A 19,693-nucleotide genomic window follows, 5' to 3' on the forward strand; every position below is an offset into this window, starting at 1 on the left:
CTTTCTGGGGACATCTGAAGGACAAGGCATGGCCCCCCAGGCCTCCTGTGCCCTGCTGGCTGCAGTGTGAGCTGGCAGGCTGGAGCACGTTCACATGTGCAGCCTCCACCTTCATAGGACACTTGGGCTGCTCTTGCTCTGAGTCCCACACCCACCACAGCCACATCTCTTCAGCCTTCCACACAACTGGAATTGCTTACTAAACACAGCTGGCATGAAACTGAGCATAAGGAAAAACCCCTGGTGTCTCTCCCTGCAGATCTGCATTGTGGAGCTGACAGTGACATTCAGCCATTTCTGACATGCACTGAGCAGTGAAGTACAGGTGCCAGCTAAGGGGTCACTGTGTTAGTGAGAAGGGGACACAGAGAGGGAATAATAAACTTTTTCTGCTCATGCTGCCTCTTGACAGCTCCTGCACACCTCAAATCAGCATCTGTAGCTCCCTCTTTGCTCACAGTCCTGCTGTTTCATGAAGTTTTATTGGTGGGCATAAGAATGAAGTCACTCCAAAGCTTCCCAAAGTAATGGAATTCTCATCAGTGGCAGAACTTTTCTGCAGTAGGGTTATAGCTGCCTCCTTTCTTGGTTTTGGATATGGTACTCATTAAGCTGCCTATGAAGTTTGGATATGGTACTTTACTCATTAAGCTGCCTATGAAGGCACCAGTTTAACCTTAATCTGCTGATTTCAGTGACTCTCTGGGAGAATTTTGCACAATGAAATAGGATATCCTGACATTTTTCTGTGCCACACACTGATATAAGTGCTGTTTAATTTTACCACAAGCTATCAATGCTGAAGTGCAATAAACGCACCAATCCCACTTCGATGGCACACTTCCCCTTGGGCCCTGCAGCTCAAAAACAATAGAAAATTTATATTTATGAGGAAAGCCAGGAGCTGGAGCAAACTGGGCAAAATTGCTAGACATTGAGGATTCTGTAGCTTTGGAACAGGATGAGGAGTTCCCTACAAATAATAATTCACAAGGAATATATAGAAGCAATTACTCCTTGAGGAAAATACTGGTATTACAAACCTAACCTAAGGTTGCAGCACTCAAAGTTGTGAAAGGTTAAGTGACAAACGATACGGACCCAGCAACATTACTCACCAGTCAGAATCAAGCCACAGTCACGCTCGTACAACAGCAGTGCCTGGCAAGGCTTATGGCATTGATACCTGAAAGCAAGCCTGAACAGATGGGGGACACGTTCCTGGTGAGCAACACCCACCCTGAACATGAACTCTGCTTCAGGCTACACCCCAAGTTGCTTCTTTGTATGGAAATGTAGCACCGAGATGGGAGTTTTCCAAAATGCATCACTAAGGAACTGCAATTCTACCTTCAACATGGGAGAAACATTAGTGTGGGTAGGGGCCAGGCTAATTGAATGTCTGCCTCAGTTACCTCTGTAACCCACTGTGGTCTGCTGGGGAAGCACCTCCTGAGGCATTTCTGAAAGGAACCTGAAATACTCCCCAAAATGTTATCCCAGAAGATGTCATATTTATTCAAATATTCAGATTTATTAATGGATTTATAACTGCACATTATGATAGCTGCACTGATTAGATTCCAACCTAATTAAGCTGCACCCTGAGTTACATCTTAATTATGCAGGGCACAACACTGCCAAATATCAGGCACCCCCCATCAGCTGCTGAATGCCCATCACACCCCCATGGTCTGTAAGCACCACACAGAGTTCAAGGTACCTTTCAGGACAAAAGCTATTGCTGTGACGAGAGAGATGCAGTAATTCCATGTGGCTCTTCTACACACCACTCATGTCACCAGATGTCAAAATGAACTTGTGAACATGCATGAACCTCGGCATAAAGTGCTCTCAAAACTGGCATGAGAGTGGTCACAGCAGAAAGGTCCATTTCCCACCCATTGGGCAGAATGTGTTTGCCACAAAAGGAACAAGAGAAAGGAACTGAACGTCAGCCCTGACAGACGATGGTTATGCAAAAGCAAGACAGAAAATTTGCTGGCTTATTTCCTTTATTAAGCCCAAAATAACACCTTTAAAAAATCCTGACTTCATGAATAAATCAAATGCCTTCATTAAAGAAACATTTACTGCCATTTTCTATACTTTATTTTAAGGCATACAGAAAAATATTTAACAAATGTGTATGCAATTAAATGCCAGGGACTGCTAATTACAGCCCTTCTGAATGCCTCTGCAAAACAAAGATACTCAATACAATATGTTAGAAAGGGTGGGGAAAAGAAAGAGAGGAAGCTGAAGACAATCTAATAGGCATTAGTGCAGATATATGCTGGCCTTTGGCTACAAGCAGCAAATAAGCCATCAGTGTTACCCCAAATTGCAGCCAAAGGACATTTTAGAGTCACATCCTTGCTTCCGCTTCTCTAATTCATTTCCAAAACATTTCACCTCTAACTAATTATGGAATTTAATGACAGAATGTAAAGGACTGGCTGAGGTTGCAGGCCATTCCAACAAGACTTTAATCACATATCCTTCAGGTTGCAGAATCTTTATGTACTTAGCAGTGATTTATCATTCCTGGCAGAGGCAGGTACTTCAAAGGCAACCTTATATAAAAAATAAATTCTGCCTTTGCCAAGCATTGGAAAGAGCACTAAATTAAATTTTAAAATCAATTCCTACAGACAAACTTAGAGAGTTTGTCTATCTGGCCAACAGGCAAAAATTTATGACAGTACAGTTTTGTAATCAATAATAGCAATACAGTGCATGTTTCTGATTAGAAAAAATTAAAGATGCCAAAACAACATTGCTAAATATTTAGGCTGTTTTGTGACAGTCCCATTGAGCAGAAATATAAAACATGCATTTTGATGAATTTCCAACTAATTGTCATACTATACTTTTTATTTTTCAAAAAAAGAATATTAAAACTATTATAAGCTTTGTCACCTGCTGTAAGGCAGAATGATGTCATTTTATTCACTGCACATTTCCTGTTTGTGAGGCAAAAAAGCATAATTTACTTCTTTATAAAAGGGAAATATATATATAACTATATATATATATCATTTTATTGGTATTAACATAATGCAATACCATACATTGAGCAAACAGAAAGAAAACATTTCAAAATACATTTTTTAAAAGTATCTCCCCGTAAGATAGTATGAAATATCAAGTAATTAGCATTAACATTATTACAATACACCCTTAGCCAAATATATCAAGGAAAATCCACATTCTAATCACAGAGATAGAGGCAAACATCAACCCATAGGGGACTCAGAACATAATGATAAATACAATATCTGAATCTACTTTGAGTGACATCCAGACAAATACTGGCCCCAAAACAGCCCTCCGGAGTCTGGGTGTTACACAGAGAATACTTTGTGCCTGCTTGGCCAGGCAGCATCACTCACATGTTTTAGTCCTAGAAGATAAAGAGGAACCAAAGATTTAACTGCAGAGTCTAATAAATCTCAGCGTGAGGTATCTTCTCCGTCACCGTCCGAACGAGTGCCAGTGTACCCTCTGGGAATTCAGTACAAACCACTGGATAAATGGAAGTCACTGAAAGGTCTGTACATACCTCCACTTGACAGAATACACTTAGTTTAGCATGACACAGTAAGGAAACTTCCTTCACTAATGTGAAGCACGCTTAAATGACACGACTCTGTCTGGTTGGCCTGAATGGGTTCACTGGAGTTCAGTACAAGCAATGGGAAATTACAGTTACCATGGCTGAATCCCTCTTTAATTCCTCGAGGTGTGCAGAACAAAACTGAGTGACATCAAAGCCCTTCCCCTGTCAAGACCCTCTTCCCCTTCCGTTCTCCCGTGCGGGGGGCAGTATTTTCTGCAAATGTGCTCCATGTAGACTGGATCTGACTTTGTGCCTAGTCCCACTGTGGAAAGGGTGCATTCTTCAAAAGACTGGCCATGCCCTTTGACACCTTCCTGGAGGCCTCATATTCAGGCATGTGGTTGTCTATGCTTTAACAGGTCTGTTCTCTGTTATAAACATCAAAGTTATTCAAGAAGAACTGACTTTCTGAACGGAGGCCATTAGGTTGCTTGCAAGAGGCTGAAGTTGAGTCTCCGTCGTGCCAATTCTCTAATGATAAGTTTATCAACCTTTGAGTCCAATCGGTTCAGTGCCAAGAGATGTGGTTCCCATTTGACATGGAGAGGTGCTATCAACTCTCGCAGTGTATTAGCCTAATATGATAAAGCAGTGATACAATATGTTGAAAGATCGGTGATGCGCCATTATTTCCATATCATATTAGTAAATTAGAAATACTATCATGCAAACAAGAGCAAATAGCAAATCTGGCATACAGTAGCAGCACTACAGAGCCTTTCTAATCTGCATGCAGCGATGCTCGTGAGGACAGAGACATGGCACTGTTCTGCTATTATGCCTCACTCCATTAAAATATCCATCCCTGATGCAAAAGAGGTATTTAGGGCAGAAAGTTATATATTCTCTTTTTGTAGATATGTTTTTTTAAAAAGAACAGAACAAAGACCAATTAAAAAAACCCCGAACAACCCACAAATAAAACAAGAGAACAATACACATCCTAACCAACTTAGTTGGTTTTTCTCCATGTTGAAGACACATTAGCTCATTTGGAAGCACTGGGAATGGGTCACATGAATGAGGAGAATGGAAGCAAAGAATGTGCCCCAAATCCACCAAACGTGCTACAAACACAGAAAAATATCCTGGTGGCAACTTATGCGAGAACTAGAAAAAGAGGTGGCACAACACAATCTGGCTCCTTTCGTTCTCCTAGCTGACAGTCCAGCGTTGTGCAATGTTGGGTGAAGGATAAGATACAGAGCTAGGAGATCGTGTGATTTTGCAACCACACTGACATTACACACTTCCATAAGCTAGGGCTTGAGAACTCGAGAATCTTTGTGGACCTGTGTTAGCAAAGAAAAGAGAAAGAGAGAGGTGGAATAAACAGCATACAGCTAAATTGTTTACTTAGAGTTTCTGTGTGGATATGCAGTCTCTGCACAGGCAGTTTCAAAAGCCTGGCTGCTCTCAGTGCATTCCCTGTTCTATTGCTTACTACACTAAATTCTAATAAAAAATGAAACTCCATGGATCTTAACATCCATTGTCATTTTGAATCCCAGATATGCAAAGCTGGGGGATGTTTTGTTAAAAAAAAACACTTTGGGAAAGAGTTCAACTGTGCATAATGTAAAGATGTACAAACTCATTCCAATTAACTGGTGGGATTTGTTTAACCCCTGTTAAAGAGATTATATTTTTTCCAAAAGACAGGATGGAAAGGAAGGAAAACATCAAGCACTGCCATTTTTATTCTTGAGCATATCACAAAAGGTCTGGAAAGCAGACAAGAAGTATTTTCTCAGGGACAGAAAACACAAGGTAGAAAGAATCCCAGATGGAAACATTGGTGACATTTACTCCACACATGGCAGCAATTGGAAAATGAGTTTCAGAGAGGCAGAGGGTGAGCAATGCTACACAGAACTCAAACCCAGTTCAGCCTCTTCTCTATTACTGAGATTTCCTGGGACTCTGTGCGTCAACAAGGAGAGGAGGAAGAAGAAGTGTGAGGAAAACAGTTTATATAACTAAATTCTAAGTATAGCAGTCAAGAGAAACTTTTACATAACCTATTGTTTAAAATAAAAACCCCATTAGATTCCACAACCAAAATGAAAAAAACCCCAACCCAACCCCCAAAACCAAACCCCAACCCCCTGACAAACAAAAGGCGAAACCAGCACATTTCAGGACTCATGGGGTTGAGGAAAGGGAGACTTTGTAGAGCACAAGAGGGAATGTTTTTCAGATTTCATCCTGTTCTATTCTATGAACAGTTGTAGCATTGAAAATAAGAATCTTGGATTTATTTGGAAAAAGGCACTAAGTGAAAGAGGATACTGCTGCCTCATAGGTATCACTTCTGCAGCTTCAGGAGATGCTGTCATCTTATGGCTGTTGTTCATACAACTTAATCACTAAGAATTCAGAAAGTTTGTTTCAAAGGTCAGGCTTTGGCAAAAGAAACTGCCCTTTTTGTGAGACAAGGTGGCTGTGAAATAAAGGAGGGTTACTGAAGTTAAGGCAAGGGCATTATGTAGCAGATGTCCATACCAGCTCTTGCTCATGCCCAGCTGAGCCTGGCTGGGACACATCCTCTATCTGTGGAAGAACTGTGCTACCTTCAACACATGGTGGGACAGGACTTGTGTTATGTACATAAAATTCAACTAAATTTTGCACTAGAAAACTATTTCTGAAAAAAACCTGCTAGTAAGACACATTTTTGTAAAGACTATTCCGTAATATTGCTAAGGTTTTATTATTAATAAACTATATAAATTTTCAAACACTGGTAATTTTTCTCTATTACTGAAAAATCCCAGTTTGGATTAGTCACTGTGCATGAACAGCCTTTCATTAACCTCTTAAGGTAAGTGGTAGCATATACTTTCCTGTTTATCTTAATGTGAATATAATTCTTAGGCACTAGGGGGCTTTTCTAAATAGATTTTCAATATCACTTATGGATAGGAACTAAGCATTTAGAAAATCTGCTTTTTAGTAGTAAAAATTATTTTTCCTTATCCTTACAAACCCCACATTTTTTTTCTGTATTGGTAACATTAGCAAAATTATTTATGTAAAAAATCTCCAGCATGTGGTTCTGTTTCTAGATAAGGGTTTTAAAATTTGTTTTAAAGGAGAACAAATACAAATAACAAAGAACGAGTAACGTGCTTTTGGACAGATACTTATTGACACTACAACTTATGAAACTCATGAGACTTGCAAACATTTTGAAAAATAAACCAATTGCCATTCACATACAAAAATGAATGTGACCCTGTGAATACAGCAAAGTGAACTTACTGCATTTATCAACAAATTATGTCTGCATTATGAGTTTTATGGCAAATGACTTTCCCAGAGTGGTTACAGACACAAAACTGTCTGCTGTAAATCTCTGTCCATTTATTCAGCTTTAGGTCATGTAGGATGTGAGGAATTTTATATCTGAGCAAACCTGCAGCAGTAAGGAGGTACTTTATCCATCTAAAGTGGTGAGACAGAACACACCTGGGCTGGGATCACCCCACCAAGCAGGAGCAAAGGGATGCTCTGCATGCCTTTCCAGGCCAAGTGTCAAAAGCCAATAAAAATGGCTCTCACACAAGAAGTCCTATGCAAGGAAAGGGGCACAGAAAGTGATACAACTCTTTCTCTTTGAGACTGATCTATAAATAAATGTTTAAGGAACACCAGCAGTCACTAATGAGAAAGTATAAAGTTAGGGTTTTTACTTTGATGTGTTTTTTCATAACAAAAAGCATAAGATTTTACCACTGCCACTTGAGAGTACACTTTTTTATCAATCTTCACATTATATATTTTGCCTAAACAGACTACAAGATACCTGGTTATTAAACGGTATTTTTATGACAACTTCTCTTTTCAAAGATAGGTTAGGTTGAAGAATAGCAGGTTAATTAACTTTTTAAATTCATACTGAAGTTTTAGAAAATTTCAGACTTCCCATCTATGGTGACCATCAGTAAACCTGTAGCTGCCTTTTGAAGATCTACCTTTTCCTTAGTTTTTATCCTATTTTGTGTACCTATTTCTACATCTGTCTACATATTCAGGAGAGAAGAACTTAGACTGGAAGCCATTATGCATTTTCCCCTAAAGATAAATCCTTTGCATGAGTGATCAGGCTCCCATCAAGAATGAATGTAAAGAACAGCAGGGAAGAGAAAACCTCTCCACGTGCCACAAACTGTGACCTGGTTGCCTCTGCTGGATGTGCAGTGGCAGACACATCTTCCTCCTTACTAGGGAAATGGCTCAAGGCCCTTTGACAGAGTCCTGGGGAAGAACCCTGGCAGATCTGCAAACTGCCTGCTGCTCACTGGTGGGAAGCTCCCACCACCTCCAGGTGTCAGACAGATGCCATGCAGAGATGAAAAGGAGCTGCTAGAGCCTGGCAGTGAGACTGCCTGAGGAAGGAGGGATTTGGTGACACACCTGGTGCAGATCCCCAACCCTGTACTCCAAAGCAGTGCCTGCCTACATCATCCTATGGGAATCCAGTTAGGTATGGAAGCAATAGAAGGAGTCACTCTGCAGTAAAGAGCACTAAATCAAACAATTCTAATACAGGAGTATGCTATCTGCAAAAAGCAAGTTTCAGCTTTTCCAACACCACAATATATGCTTTAGTGTGCCCCATGTCCTCACTGAGGAACACCAAGAGCACAAATGCTCCATGGGAAAGCACCACAGTGAGGGACAACAGCCCTCCAGTGCCTGCTCCTCTGCAGGTGCTGCACTGGGTCCCATGAGAACAAGGCAGTGGAAATTACAGGGCTCTGATCAGCAGGCATTTTTCCTCCCACTTAGCAAAGTATCTCTAAATTGCAAATGTAACCCAGCTCTCCTATGCACTTCAGGTACTACAGCTACTGCTAAATAACCTTCTGTCTCTCCAGTACTAAAGAACTAAATAAACTAAAATGTAGCACATTAAATTGCCAAATCACTAACTCTTACTATATTATTATAGTGTATTATATTATATTATTTCTAATTCTGCCCCTGTTTTGTCCCTCCATATTAGATATCTCATGGTTATTCCTATGCTGTTCAGATATCTCTCTAATATCTGCAAAACTCTCTCCTTCAGCTCATTACCAGGGTCTTACTGGAGTGACAGTGCACAGCTTCAAGACTGAGCAGTCTGAGTGTCATGTCAGAAAATAAGGTTATTTTTCCAGAGCAGTTCATTTTGTTACCATTGCAAAGCACTACAAAGAGCTGCTCCCAGGAAAGGAAGCCCTCTAATTTGGGACATAACCAGTGAGACACAGCTGAATAACCATTTTCAGGAAAAAAAAGAAAGACCAGCTGGCTGAAATTCTCAATGTTTTATATAGATTTAGAAGGTATAGGATGTAATCACAACTTTAGCATCCCACTGGGCAGTTTATGAATTCTGATAATGATATTAAAATTTCTGTATATTGGCACTCTAATTGCTGGATTACACAGAGTCTTAAGTTACATAAGCTTATAGGACAAGCCTCACCTAGGAGAAGTCTATGTTTCATCCCAAAGACAAGCACATAAGGCATATATCTAATGGTGAAATTCCTTTCAATACAATTCTTAGTACTATTGTAAGCTAAAATCAGCCAGGCTATGACTGCAATGGCATATAAAACTCAATTTAATCTACCAAACCTGCTGCATTGTTTATTCTGGGAACTACTTGAAAAGCCATGTCCTTGTTTCCTGATAATAAAGCAGGAACTGCAGTTCCAGTCTATCACCCCATGGAAGAGTTAATATACAACACAAAAATGGGAGCTCTGTTTCCCAAGTAGTGCATTGGACATCAACCCTGAAAAAAAAGCAATGCACTAATTTTTTGCATTGTTATCAATGATTTTTTTTTTAATAAGGAGTACTTAAGCAGAATTGGTCTTATTATTGTGACAAATTATTTTGTGTATTACTTTATTAATTACTTTTTCAAGAAGTGTATTTCTGGAATTTTTTTACATTAACTTACTCAGGGCTTTGAAAACGGACAGAAACATACTGAGTTAATTACCGCATAACAAATTTAAATTTACACAAATAAATTTTTAACTTCAACCAGTAGAAGCCCCTTTGGTTCAGAGAAGACTTTAACAGATAACAATTACGTTATCAAGTTACATGATTGCTTTTTCTGGTGGTGCTTTCCATACTGATAACAAAAACACCAAGACACAGACAAAATCCCTGGTGTGACTAAATAACACCCAGGCAGACTGTCATGTTCCCACTGCCAGGCTACACCCAGGGCAGGGCATGGAGATGCTGCCCATGCCACAGCTGCTGACAGCTCAAGCACCTTGCCATGCTGGCTGGGACCCCTTCTCTGACTGGTCAATGAAAGAGGCACAGAGCACCTGAACACTGTAAGCTACTGGCAGCATGCTGTGTGGTGAAGGTAAAACAGACTGAGAAAAAAGCATTATCTTCTTTGTGCCACATTCAGCTGAGGTCTTGCAGCAGCTTTTGCCAAAACCTCCAATGGGAATGGTGTCAAAACCTACTCTGGAAAAACTGGGGGAGCAGATTATCATTATTGTTATACCAACATTGATCAGGTTGAGATACTGTAATTTAATTTGGAGCTCACTGGAGGGGCACACACACAAAACATGGACTCTACTATTACTGTCCTGGCAAGGCCAACAAGTGAATTGTTGGCACCACTCCTGGCTGGTTGTGCTGTGTTTAACAAAGGTGCTCCCTTCTCCTCTCCTCATGTTCTAGCACGTGTTTCCTCTGTCAATCCAACCTGCCTTGACTGTTCCCAGGCAAGAATTATCGTTCTGCTCCAACTCTATTTTTGACTCAGTCAGGTGTCTTTCAGGTTTGAGGAGGACCATATTTAGTAACAAAAATGCTATCAGACCTGAAGCCCTCCCTCCTATCAACAACCTGAAATATACTGCATAAAATTAGCATATAAAGAAACTGCTTTTAGAAGTCTTGCTTTTAATTACTTTAGTTCCCATAAAATAAGACAGGAATCACCTTTCTTTTTCTAAACCAATGACTGAACTACTTTCTTGGCTATCTATGGTGTCTTGAAAGCCCATCAGACCAACACAGAAATGGCCTCCTTGTTTGCCTGGGGGAAATTCCTTACCTATTTGAAAGTATAAAATGAAGAATTACTGATTAAATGTTTCACACTTGCTGGATGCTGAAGGCTTGTACTTTCATCTGGTAAATTTAATTTATTTTTTATGAGAATAATTTTCTCTATATAGAAAGCTTGCACTGAAAGGTTTTATGCAAGGTACTCTTCTGATAAGCCAAACATTGCTATGTTATTTGTTAAGAATCACTTGCATATTTTTAATGTGTAAGAGCTGTTTTCAGAGGGGATACAAATTTTTCATGAAAAGTGTATCTTAAACCTTTCATATTCCAAACAATCCTATCACTAGTGTAATAAAAGAACATCAGGGTTGCACAGGGATTTTATACACTAAGGACTCCTGTTATAGGAGTCAAGTGCTGAAAACATCAGAATCTCCTGACTGTATTTTAACTTTAAAGATAGCAATAAATAGCAAATTTTAAATTATTTGAAATCCCTGAACATGCTAGACTGGATGAGGTATAGCATGGATAGTACCTCCTGAGGCCTGCTAAGACAATATTTCAGTATGTCCTTTAGGAGGGGAAAAACCAGCAAGCTGATCAAGGGAGTATTTTGTCATATCACCTAATGTATTCAAGCTCCTGGTTAAATACTCTTTCTGAAAACCACAAGGCTGCCATTCATGAAAATGGATGGCAAAAGGGATTTGTCAGACTGGCCAGGAACCCAGACAAAGCTGAAGGATGCCACGCCAGGGTTTCATGGCCATGATGCCCAGCCATGAAGGAGTCCCTAGCCCTCCTTCCCAGCCTTTTCTGAAATACAGAAAGGCTGTATTTCACCCACCAGAGACCCTCTTGGTGAGAGGACATGGTGCACCCAGTGGTTTTCAAAGAAAGATCCTGATAAAGTTCTTGGTGAACTGGTGATAACCAGTAAGAAGGTACATCTGCACTCCCATCAATTCCTACTCTTCCACCAACTCCTCCACCAACTCAGGAAGTTTTACCCTCAATGACCTCTGACAGAGGTATAAAGACACAGGTATGAAAATTGCTTCTCTTTGGCCTCTTCCTTCCTAATTCATCCCCAAGCATCTCCAAAACTGCCCATCAAACACTGTTTGGTGAGGTGTAGCTGCCACACTTCTGTATGATGGCACTGTTCCATAGAAAAGATTAATCCTGCACTGAACATATACAGCACCAATATATGACTCAGGCTCCAGTTCACCTGACTCCTTCCCAGTATGGAAGGGCAGAGCCTGGGGGAGACCTGCTGTCCCCCTGGAGGGATGGAGCAGTGCACAGGGCCCACCAGGTACCAATCTCCCCATTCCTAAGGTACATCAAGCTCCTCTACTGGCAAAAACACCAGAGCTGTATTGGAGCTGGGCACTTCTCAAAGCCTTCTGAGTTGTCAGAAGTGGTGTTCTTTTTCAGGAGAATGAAAACAGGATCTCTGCAGCTTTCAACTGAAAATGAGAGTGCCATCATCTCAGAATGTGCCCTATTACTTGCTAGCTTCTGATACCTCATCCAGGTCTTTTGATCACAACAAGGGAAAAATACTTGTAGTTTACTCAAAGTTAACAATATCCAGGGAAAGAGAAGTCTTATTAAAGTGAGGGCAGCTGTTCCCCAAAGGGCTGCCCCAGCTCTGGGAGCAGCTGGGCACAGGGGAATGGCTGGTGTGAGATGGCGGCTGATCAGGCTGAGGCAAGGAAGAGGAGTTGAAGAAAGGCAGGGGCTGGGTGGGAGGGAGCACCCACTACAGTGACACCACTGACACCTGACCCTGGCAGTGCTGTAGCAATCATCTGGGAGGTGGGGACACATTTCAAATACAACCAGTTTTACAAGAAACCTCTTGATCTGGGTAATGATGTATAGGGCCCAGCCTGCTCTCCTGGCAGCCTCCAGCAGTGCCAGTGCCCAGAGCTGCTGTGTGCTCAGCCCCTGGTCCTGCCAACAGCAGCAGAAAGGGCATCAAGAGACTCGAGGAGAAAATCCCTTACTGTCACCACAACTGGTGATTGCTGTATGCAAGGGAATCCAAACACACCAGAACACCCTGAGATGCTGGGGAAGGGTTACCTGTAAAAACAGCCACCTTTTGAAAATGGCAGGTAAGAGTGCCCTTCCCTCAGGGGATGGTAAGCCAAAGGATGCTTGTAAGGAGGCATTTCTGTTGTCCAGACCAGTCATATGCATGGGCAAGGGTCCCCTGGACAAGCTGTACCAAGACCCAGAGTGTTATGCAGGGATGTATTCCCAGCAATTTGCAACACACTCTGGCTTTGGTTTGCTTAAGTGCTTTTCACCAAAATATCACAACTAAACAAAGAAAATATTATCATCTCTACAGTCTGAAAAACACTGACTATCATGTAGCTGAGCTCTGTTCTTACCCCATAACAGCAACTTCCCTCCTATGCACTTCTCAAGCTGCTCAGCTATTGTCCTCTGCTATTCTCTTCAGAAGCTACATTGTCTTTTTTACTTTCTTCTCCTCTGCAGTCTTGTACATGAATAAGCACCACACATCTTTTTTCATGCATTACCAACATCAAAACCAAACTTTTTTCTTTTTTCCCTATCAGGCAGAAACATCTTATACCAAACAGCTTCCTTTAGTTCTCTTCTTGGATTGCACTTGTTAAAAATGTCAAATCAGCTTCTACAAAAGCAGAGAAGTAGGGAGGTTTGGCTTCTACCTACATATAAATACAGGAAGTAGTGTAGATAAAGCAGAAACAACAACAACAACAAAAAAAGAGACTAATTTGTGACACCTCACCTCAAAAAGCAGTACTGAAAAAGGCAGAGAAGGGCTGACAGGATTATTGTTCTGCAAAAGGATTTTCCTGCAAGGAATGCATGGTCTAGGGCTAATCAAGACTTCTCTCCTATAAACAAGGGGGATGGAACAGAAGCCTGTTATCTAAGGACATAAAGGCAGAAAAAAGGCTGGTAATTACCTCTTCAAGTAACAGAAACATCTGAAAGGTTGTGTGCTAGGTTTAAAACTAACTAGAAGAGATGCTTGTCTCTCTAGCCTGGAGTTAAAATGTGCAACTCCTTATTGCCACATAACAGAGCTCAAAGTACACCTGATTTCAAAATCAATAAAACTATTGTGTGGAAGAATGATCTATCAAGGGTTACAAGAAAGATATCTTTAACTCTCCCTAGAAATATGTTTTTAGGCATGGTTCAAGGCATGGGGAGCTCACCTCTCTTTGGTACAAGCACTTGTTCTTGCAGGTGATTTTTTAAAATTCAAATAACTCAGAGTCTGATATCTGATATAGAACTAGACAAACCAATGTTTCAGACAATTTTTGCTAAGCTCACATCTGCTGTGCAGAATGGATGTGTTAGATTGCAAGAATAAACAGTAAAAATAAAAGGCTCAGTGAATTTTTAATTTTGTAGGGATTTGTTTTTCAGAATAATGTAGACATCCCTCTTAAAGAACTTATGTATCTAGTGTCAGTAAATGCAATAATTTTCCACTGTAACGTCAGGACTTGCCATCAGTGCATCGGGCAACTCCAAGGAGTTACAGAGTAACCAAAAAAGTTCAGTGTATATTGTATGACAGATCTATTCAAAACCTCCATGGAAAAATAAGAATATTTAGGTTTCCTATGAAAAAGAGAAGATAGGAGCAGGCAAGAATTGCTCTGTTCTGGTTCTGTATCTGGTAACATAACAGCTGGTGATGAAAAATGTTGGTGACCCACAATTTACACACTTCTTTGTGAACTATAAAATACAGCAAGAGCGCACTCAGCTCAAGCTGAAGATGTTTAAAACAAGCCCTTAGAAGGTGTGTGCAGAAACCTTGGGGGGATTTCAGAACTGGAAATCCACAGTTAGAAGTCTAAGTGCAGAGAACAACCTCCCCTGCTCAACCTGGAACTGACACAACCATTGGCCTTGGAAGGAGCTAGAGATGTTAGTAAAACCCAGGAGGACCAGAGATGAAGATTTGGCTGTATACTTTTGGTCAACACTGCTAAAGATAAGCAACATCAGACTAGAGAAATGCAAAACATACAAGGACAAAATAAAGAAACAGCCTCATGAATTTGTCTTTTAAAAAATTTACTCTATTTCCATACAGCACAACTGAGAAAGTCATCTGAAGAAAAAGTCTCAGCTAGAATTTTCAGAAGACAAGAGCTAAGGGGCCAAAAATAATTGTTGTCCCAACTAATTATGGACATTAATATTACAGGGTTTTCAACTTAATAATGAGGTTATGCCAGAGGTTTTTTTATTTATTCAACTAAATAATGAGGTTACGTCCCCTTGGAAGACAACTTGCACTGAGAAGTATTTCAATGCATTGGCGTTATCAATGCACAGAACACGGCCCCAGCATAAAATCCATCCAGGTGGCTCACCTTGGCTCAAAATTCTAAGCTGCATAAATCTTTAAAAAAAAGGCTAAAGAAGCATAGGTGCATTTACAGTAGGTTATGCTGTAAGAAAAGTGTGACACTGTAGAAACAAAATACTTTTAAAACAGTTTTTTTTAACTAGGAAAAGATTTATAATACCATCATCCTCATTTGGGGCACAGAGAATTAGAGGCTGATGGGATTTTCATTTCAAAAACCAATCACAACTTAATTAAACTCATTACATAGCTTACCTCACCATTACAGATTTAAGCCCTATTTCTAGTCTACTTTTTGCTTCCATCTCACCCCACTCAATTCTGCAACCTCCTCCCCAGCTACACCCTGATGTTTCCAATTCCGAAGTACTACAGATCAGACTGCACAAACTGTTTCTTTTCTTTTTCAAGAAAAGGGGTAAATTAAGCCTCCACCACCTTGGGGGTGTGTGCTTTCCTTTGTTCTTTGGGTTACTCTCAGCAACCTCCTACTCCCCATCATTTCAAGGAGCAGTGGTACTGAAAAATGCACACAGCCTTCTGACAGCCTTTGCAGCAAAGCCAAATCCATGTAGGATATAAAATCTCACTCCTCCATGTCTGTTTTCCTCCAAGTAGAAACTACAGGTGCCATGGGTACTGGCTGCTCATGGCCATCCACCATGCCCTCATCCTTCCACATTCAACCTCCACTAAATTTCAGGAATAATGAAATCCATAAAGATCCAAGTTCTAGTCTCAAAACTGAAGAATCTAATTTTTACTTCAAGAGATTTTTATACTTCCCTATAAATCCCATAGTCTTATTTAGCCACAACATACACAAGCTTAGGAAAATTGTCTTTTGGGATGGGATAGGCCAAGAAGAAGGTGGCTGACATAGTTCTGAGTTGCATCAACTGTAAAAGCCATTTCCAAACTGTGAGTACTCAAGGCAATAATTTTTTAACTTTAAGAAAACACTCACACTTCCTTCCACCTTCTAACAATAGTTCAGAAATAATTGTACCAAAACTTTCAGCCAAGAGTAAACAAGTATTAAACAAATATTCCTAGGAAAGCTAACACACATCTTTTTTTTTCTCTTATTTTACTAATGAAGACATTTTACAGATATTTTACAAATTGTGCAAGGCTTTCATAAAATGAATTTTCTCAACTTCTTACAGTTTGCATAGATACAAGGATAACCTGTTTATGCTTAAGATTCATGATAGCCACTATAAGATATCCTTATCTGCTGGCACAATTTGTGAACTCAAGGTTAAAACACAAAGTGAGCAGAGAACTTGGAAACTATTGATTTATTAATCCATAATGCAGTAGTGTCTAAAGTGCACTTGTGTTTGTTGGGTCTTTTTTATTAATTTTATTTTTATTCCACAGTCTCAAAATTTCATAAATCCTGTTAAATTTTCAGTGTCTTGGTATAAAAAAATTTTTGTATGGTTAAATTAGTCTAGTCCATTAATAAGTATTTCTAGCCCCTAAAATAATCACATGAAACTGTTGAGGATACATTAAGAAACAGGACATTAAATACCTACATCATACAGTGACAATGGAGAAGGTAAGCAGAACAATGTAAAAAAATTAGTAATTCAGTCTTGGATAGTTTTACTTTGAAGTATAAAATTTAAATGGAATTTTCCCCAGGCTCTTTACACAGTCAGAAGTAAGTAACTAAAACTTCTCTCTTCTGTCTTCTAAAGAAACAGAAACCAGCAACTCCAGTTGTCTTTAAAGCCATTACAATAAAGTTAGAAATATAAATGTTTTGCTGTAAAATTATGTACATATACTTAGCTTAATGAAAAAAAACAAGAAGAAAATGTCTTGAGAATAATTTTTCTTTTTTAACTAGAAGTTTAAAATAAATGGCAGGACATATTCTAGCAGGGAGGAAAGAACAAGAACTCTCAGAATAATCAGTTTCAAGCCTTTTATAGATTTAGTATGATTTTTAGATTGGCTTTCAAGTGTGCACATTAGTACGGCAAAAAAATCTCACTTTAATGGCAAGTGTAGAAGCTATTGAAATACTGTTATGTGAATTCTAAACCAGATTTTACTACTTTTACTACAGGAAAACACTCTCTAATTGTGTCTCATAGTCACCATCTCTCAAGTATTCCTTGAAGACCACTTTGCACATGTAGGAAGCCCCTCTAGCAGGGGATTCTGGCATTGCCAAGCCCCTGGGTACCACGGCAGGAGCTGTTCCTGGAGCCTCCCCAAGCCATCCGTCCTCACTCAAAATCTGGAACTAAAAGCACAAGGATCCCCAGCTGAGTTTCCTTACTCTCATTAGCAGTGCTGGGTAAAGAGATGAGAGTAAACTTCCTGCCCTTGCCACTGCCTGATCTCTGTCCATTCCTGAATTTAAAACCAGGAGAAATCTTCTAAGTGAGGCTCCCTTAATTTTGCTTCCTCCTTGAGGCTTGTAAATCATCTCATGATTAAATGAACGTTTCAAAAACTGGTTGAAAGATGGTTTAAATTGAAGTTTTTTGGCAGCCTCTCTCCCCTCTCTCTGATGGTGATAACAACTCAAATACTTTTAAAGAAATCAGTGGTGATATTTTATATTCCAAAAGCCTGAAGTTTATCCCTCTGGAATCCAGAAGAGAAGAGATAATGAGCTGGTATTATTTTGTGCCAGCAGTACTCAAAAAGTGAAGCCAGAAAGCAAAAAATCTTGCTTAAAATGCAGTAATTTTCTTCATGTAAATACAGTAAGATCCTGCACAGCACTTTTTTCATGTTTTGTTCATAAAATCATGGTATCTAACAGTCCCACACTAGTACAAGGACGCTGGACTGTTAACTATCCAACAGATTTCAAAATTTGCAAATTTGAGGCACAAAAGGAGACAAAAAATATTTTTTGAACTTCTTGTTTTTGAACTACATGTTTTAAAAATAAAAATAAAGGTAGGAACCTATTTTAATAGTAATGAATAAAAACTGCAAAATTGCCTGATTACAGGGCTTTTGTTTTTTTTGGTTTGTTTGTTAATACTGTGTTATCACATTTGTTTCAAAAGAACTGGAAATATTGAATTAATTCTTAATTCTTAACAGAAGATCTTACAAATTGAACACACATGGCTACCATAAACTCTGAGCATTAAACACTTTTGAGGGATGGATGGAATCCCAAGTACAAGAAGGAGCCTTCTGCTCCCCACTCATCACCAGGTAATTTCTTCCTTGGCTATTTAGATGCAGAAGGTCAGTGACACAGGGAACCATATTTTCCTTCTAGAAGTTCAGCTCTCAGAAGTAAACAATATTAGCCACCCAATACCTAAACCTTCCCTATCCAAGGTGTCCTCTGGTAGCAAAGTCAAGCCCAGATGGAGGAGACACCAGAGGTTCACTGTTAAAGGGAGGAGCTGCCCTATGTGGGGTTCCCCTGAGGCTGCTCTGCGTCCAGAAACTGCCCCAGATGGCACTAAGAGCCTGAACAGTGCAAGAGAATAAACTTATTAAAATCCACAGGCACCAAAGTGTGAGGAAACATCTCCTAGACTGCTGGACAACAGTCTCAGAGCTGGTATGATCTGGAGGGATGAAATCCTTTGCCAAGTTTTATATAACAATATGCTAAATGCTGTGCTAACAGACACAGAGCCTGGCAAACACCAGGTTTTGTTTTTGGGTTTTTTTTTTGTGGCTTTTTTTTTTGTTTTGTTTTTGGTTTTGTTTTTTTTACCTAGTCAGACTATTAGTTTTACAAAATGTCATATATATTTGTTGGTTGGTTTTAGCCCAATTAATTTGACATTTTAATTCAGCTGAGGCTTTTATTAACATGAGCTAGTTAATGTGGATAGGTAAGAGGCCCAGAAAAAAATCAGAACAACTACAATTAGAAAAACAAGCATTAAGCAGAAAACCATCTGGGACACTGTACAGCCCCAAGTGAAATATGAAGTACAGTATGGTTGCCAAACAGATGCTTATTACAGTACAGAGCATAAAACAGCCAGGGCAGAGCAAGCTCCCTGGTCTCAGCCAGATGTGCTGCACCCAGCTTGGACACTGCCATGGCAGAAGGGATGGGAGTCAGCCTGGAAAACCCAGGGAAGCTCAGCAAGAGCAGTCAGAGGCCTAGCAAACACTAACTATGGGAAAAGCCAAACTAACCTTCACAACAACCTTTCAGCTTGGAAGAAGAGCTGCTGTAATGGAGCAGTCTGTTTTCTGTGCCATAAGGGAATGGAAATGCTGGGCTTAAATTGCAGAGGGAACAACTCAATACCCATTAGCAGGAAAAAATAAAATTATTCCTTCCCAAAACAGCAAAGAGGAAAAGCACTGTCTGGAGGGAATGAAGAATGCCCACCACCAGGGGTGTTTAAGATTTGGAAGGTATGGCAGCTCCAGCTCTAGATGGCAGAGCTACAATGGATAATCTTCCAAATAATTTCCAGCTCCCTGGCTCTGAGACACCCACATCACACTTACAGCTTCACCAGGGTCTATGCAGGGACCAAGATTTAAACCTGTATACACTGCCCTCCTGCACTGGAAAGGTTTGGGAAACCAGTAAGGAGATTAAGAGGCCAAAAAATAAGCATCTAGTGCCATTTTAG

General features: G+C 40.0%; 1 protein-coding gene across 7 annotated transcripts in view; it reads right to left on the reverse strand.

Moving 5' to 3' along the window:
- CNKSR2 (connector enhancer of kinase suppressor of Ras 2) overlaps positions 1-19,693 on the reverse strand; it is a 207,506-nt gene that overhangs the window by 13,069 nt on the left and 174,744 nt on the right. The window contains exon 21 of one of the 7 annotated variants that reach the window (XM_077172479.1): positions 1,998-4,197. The exons of 5 other annotated variants lie outside the window; for them this stretch is intronic. In XM_077172479.1, coding sequence (XP_077028594.1) covers positions 4,193-4,197 — 5 coding nt within the window. In that variant the 3' untranslated portion in view covers positions 1,998-4,192. Of the gene's footprint in view, positions 1-1,997; positions 4,915-19,693 lie in introns of those variants that run through there. One more of the 7 variants, XM_077172462.1, reaches the window with a different exon arrangement.

This window comes from Agelaius phoeniceus, chromosome 2 (genome assembly GCF_051311805.1).
Source record: "Agelaius phoeniceus isolate bAgePho1 chromosome 2, bAgePho1.hap1, whole genome shotgun sequence".
Taxonomy (NCBI): Eukaryota; Metazoa; Chordata; class Aves; order Passeriformes; family Icteridae; genus Agelaius; species Agelaius phoeniceus.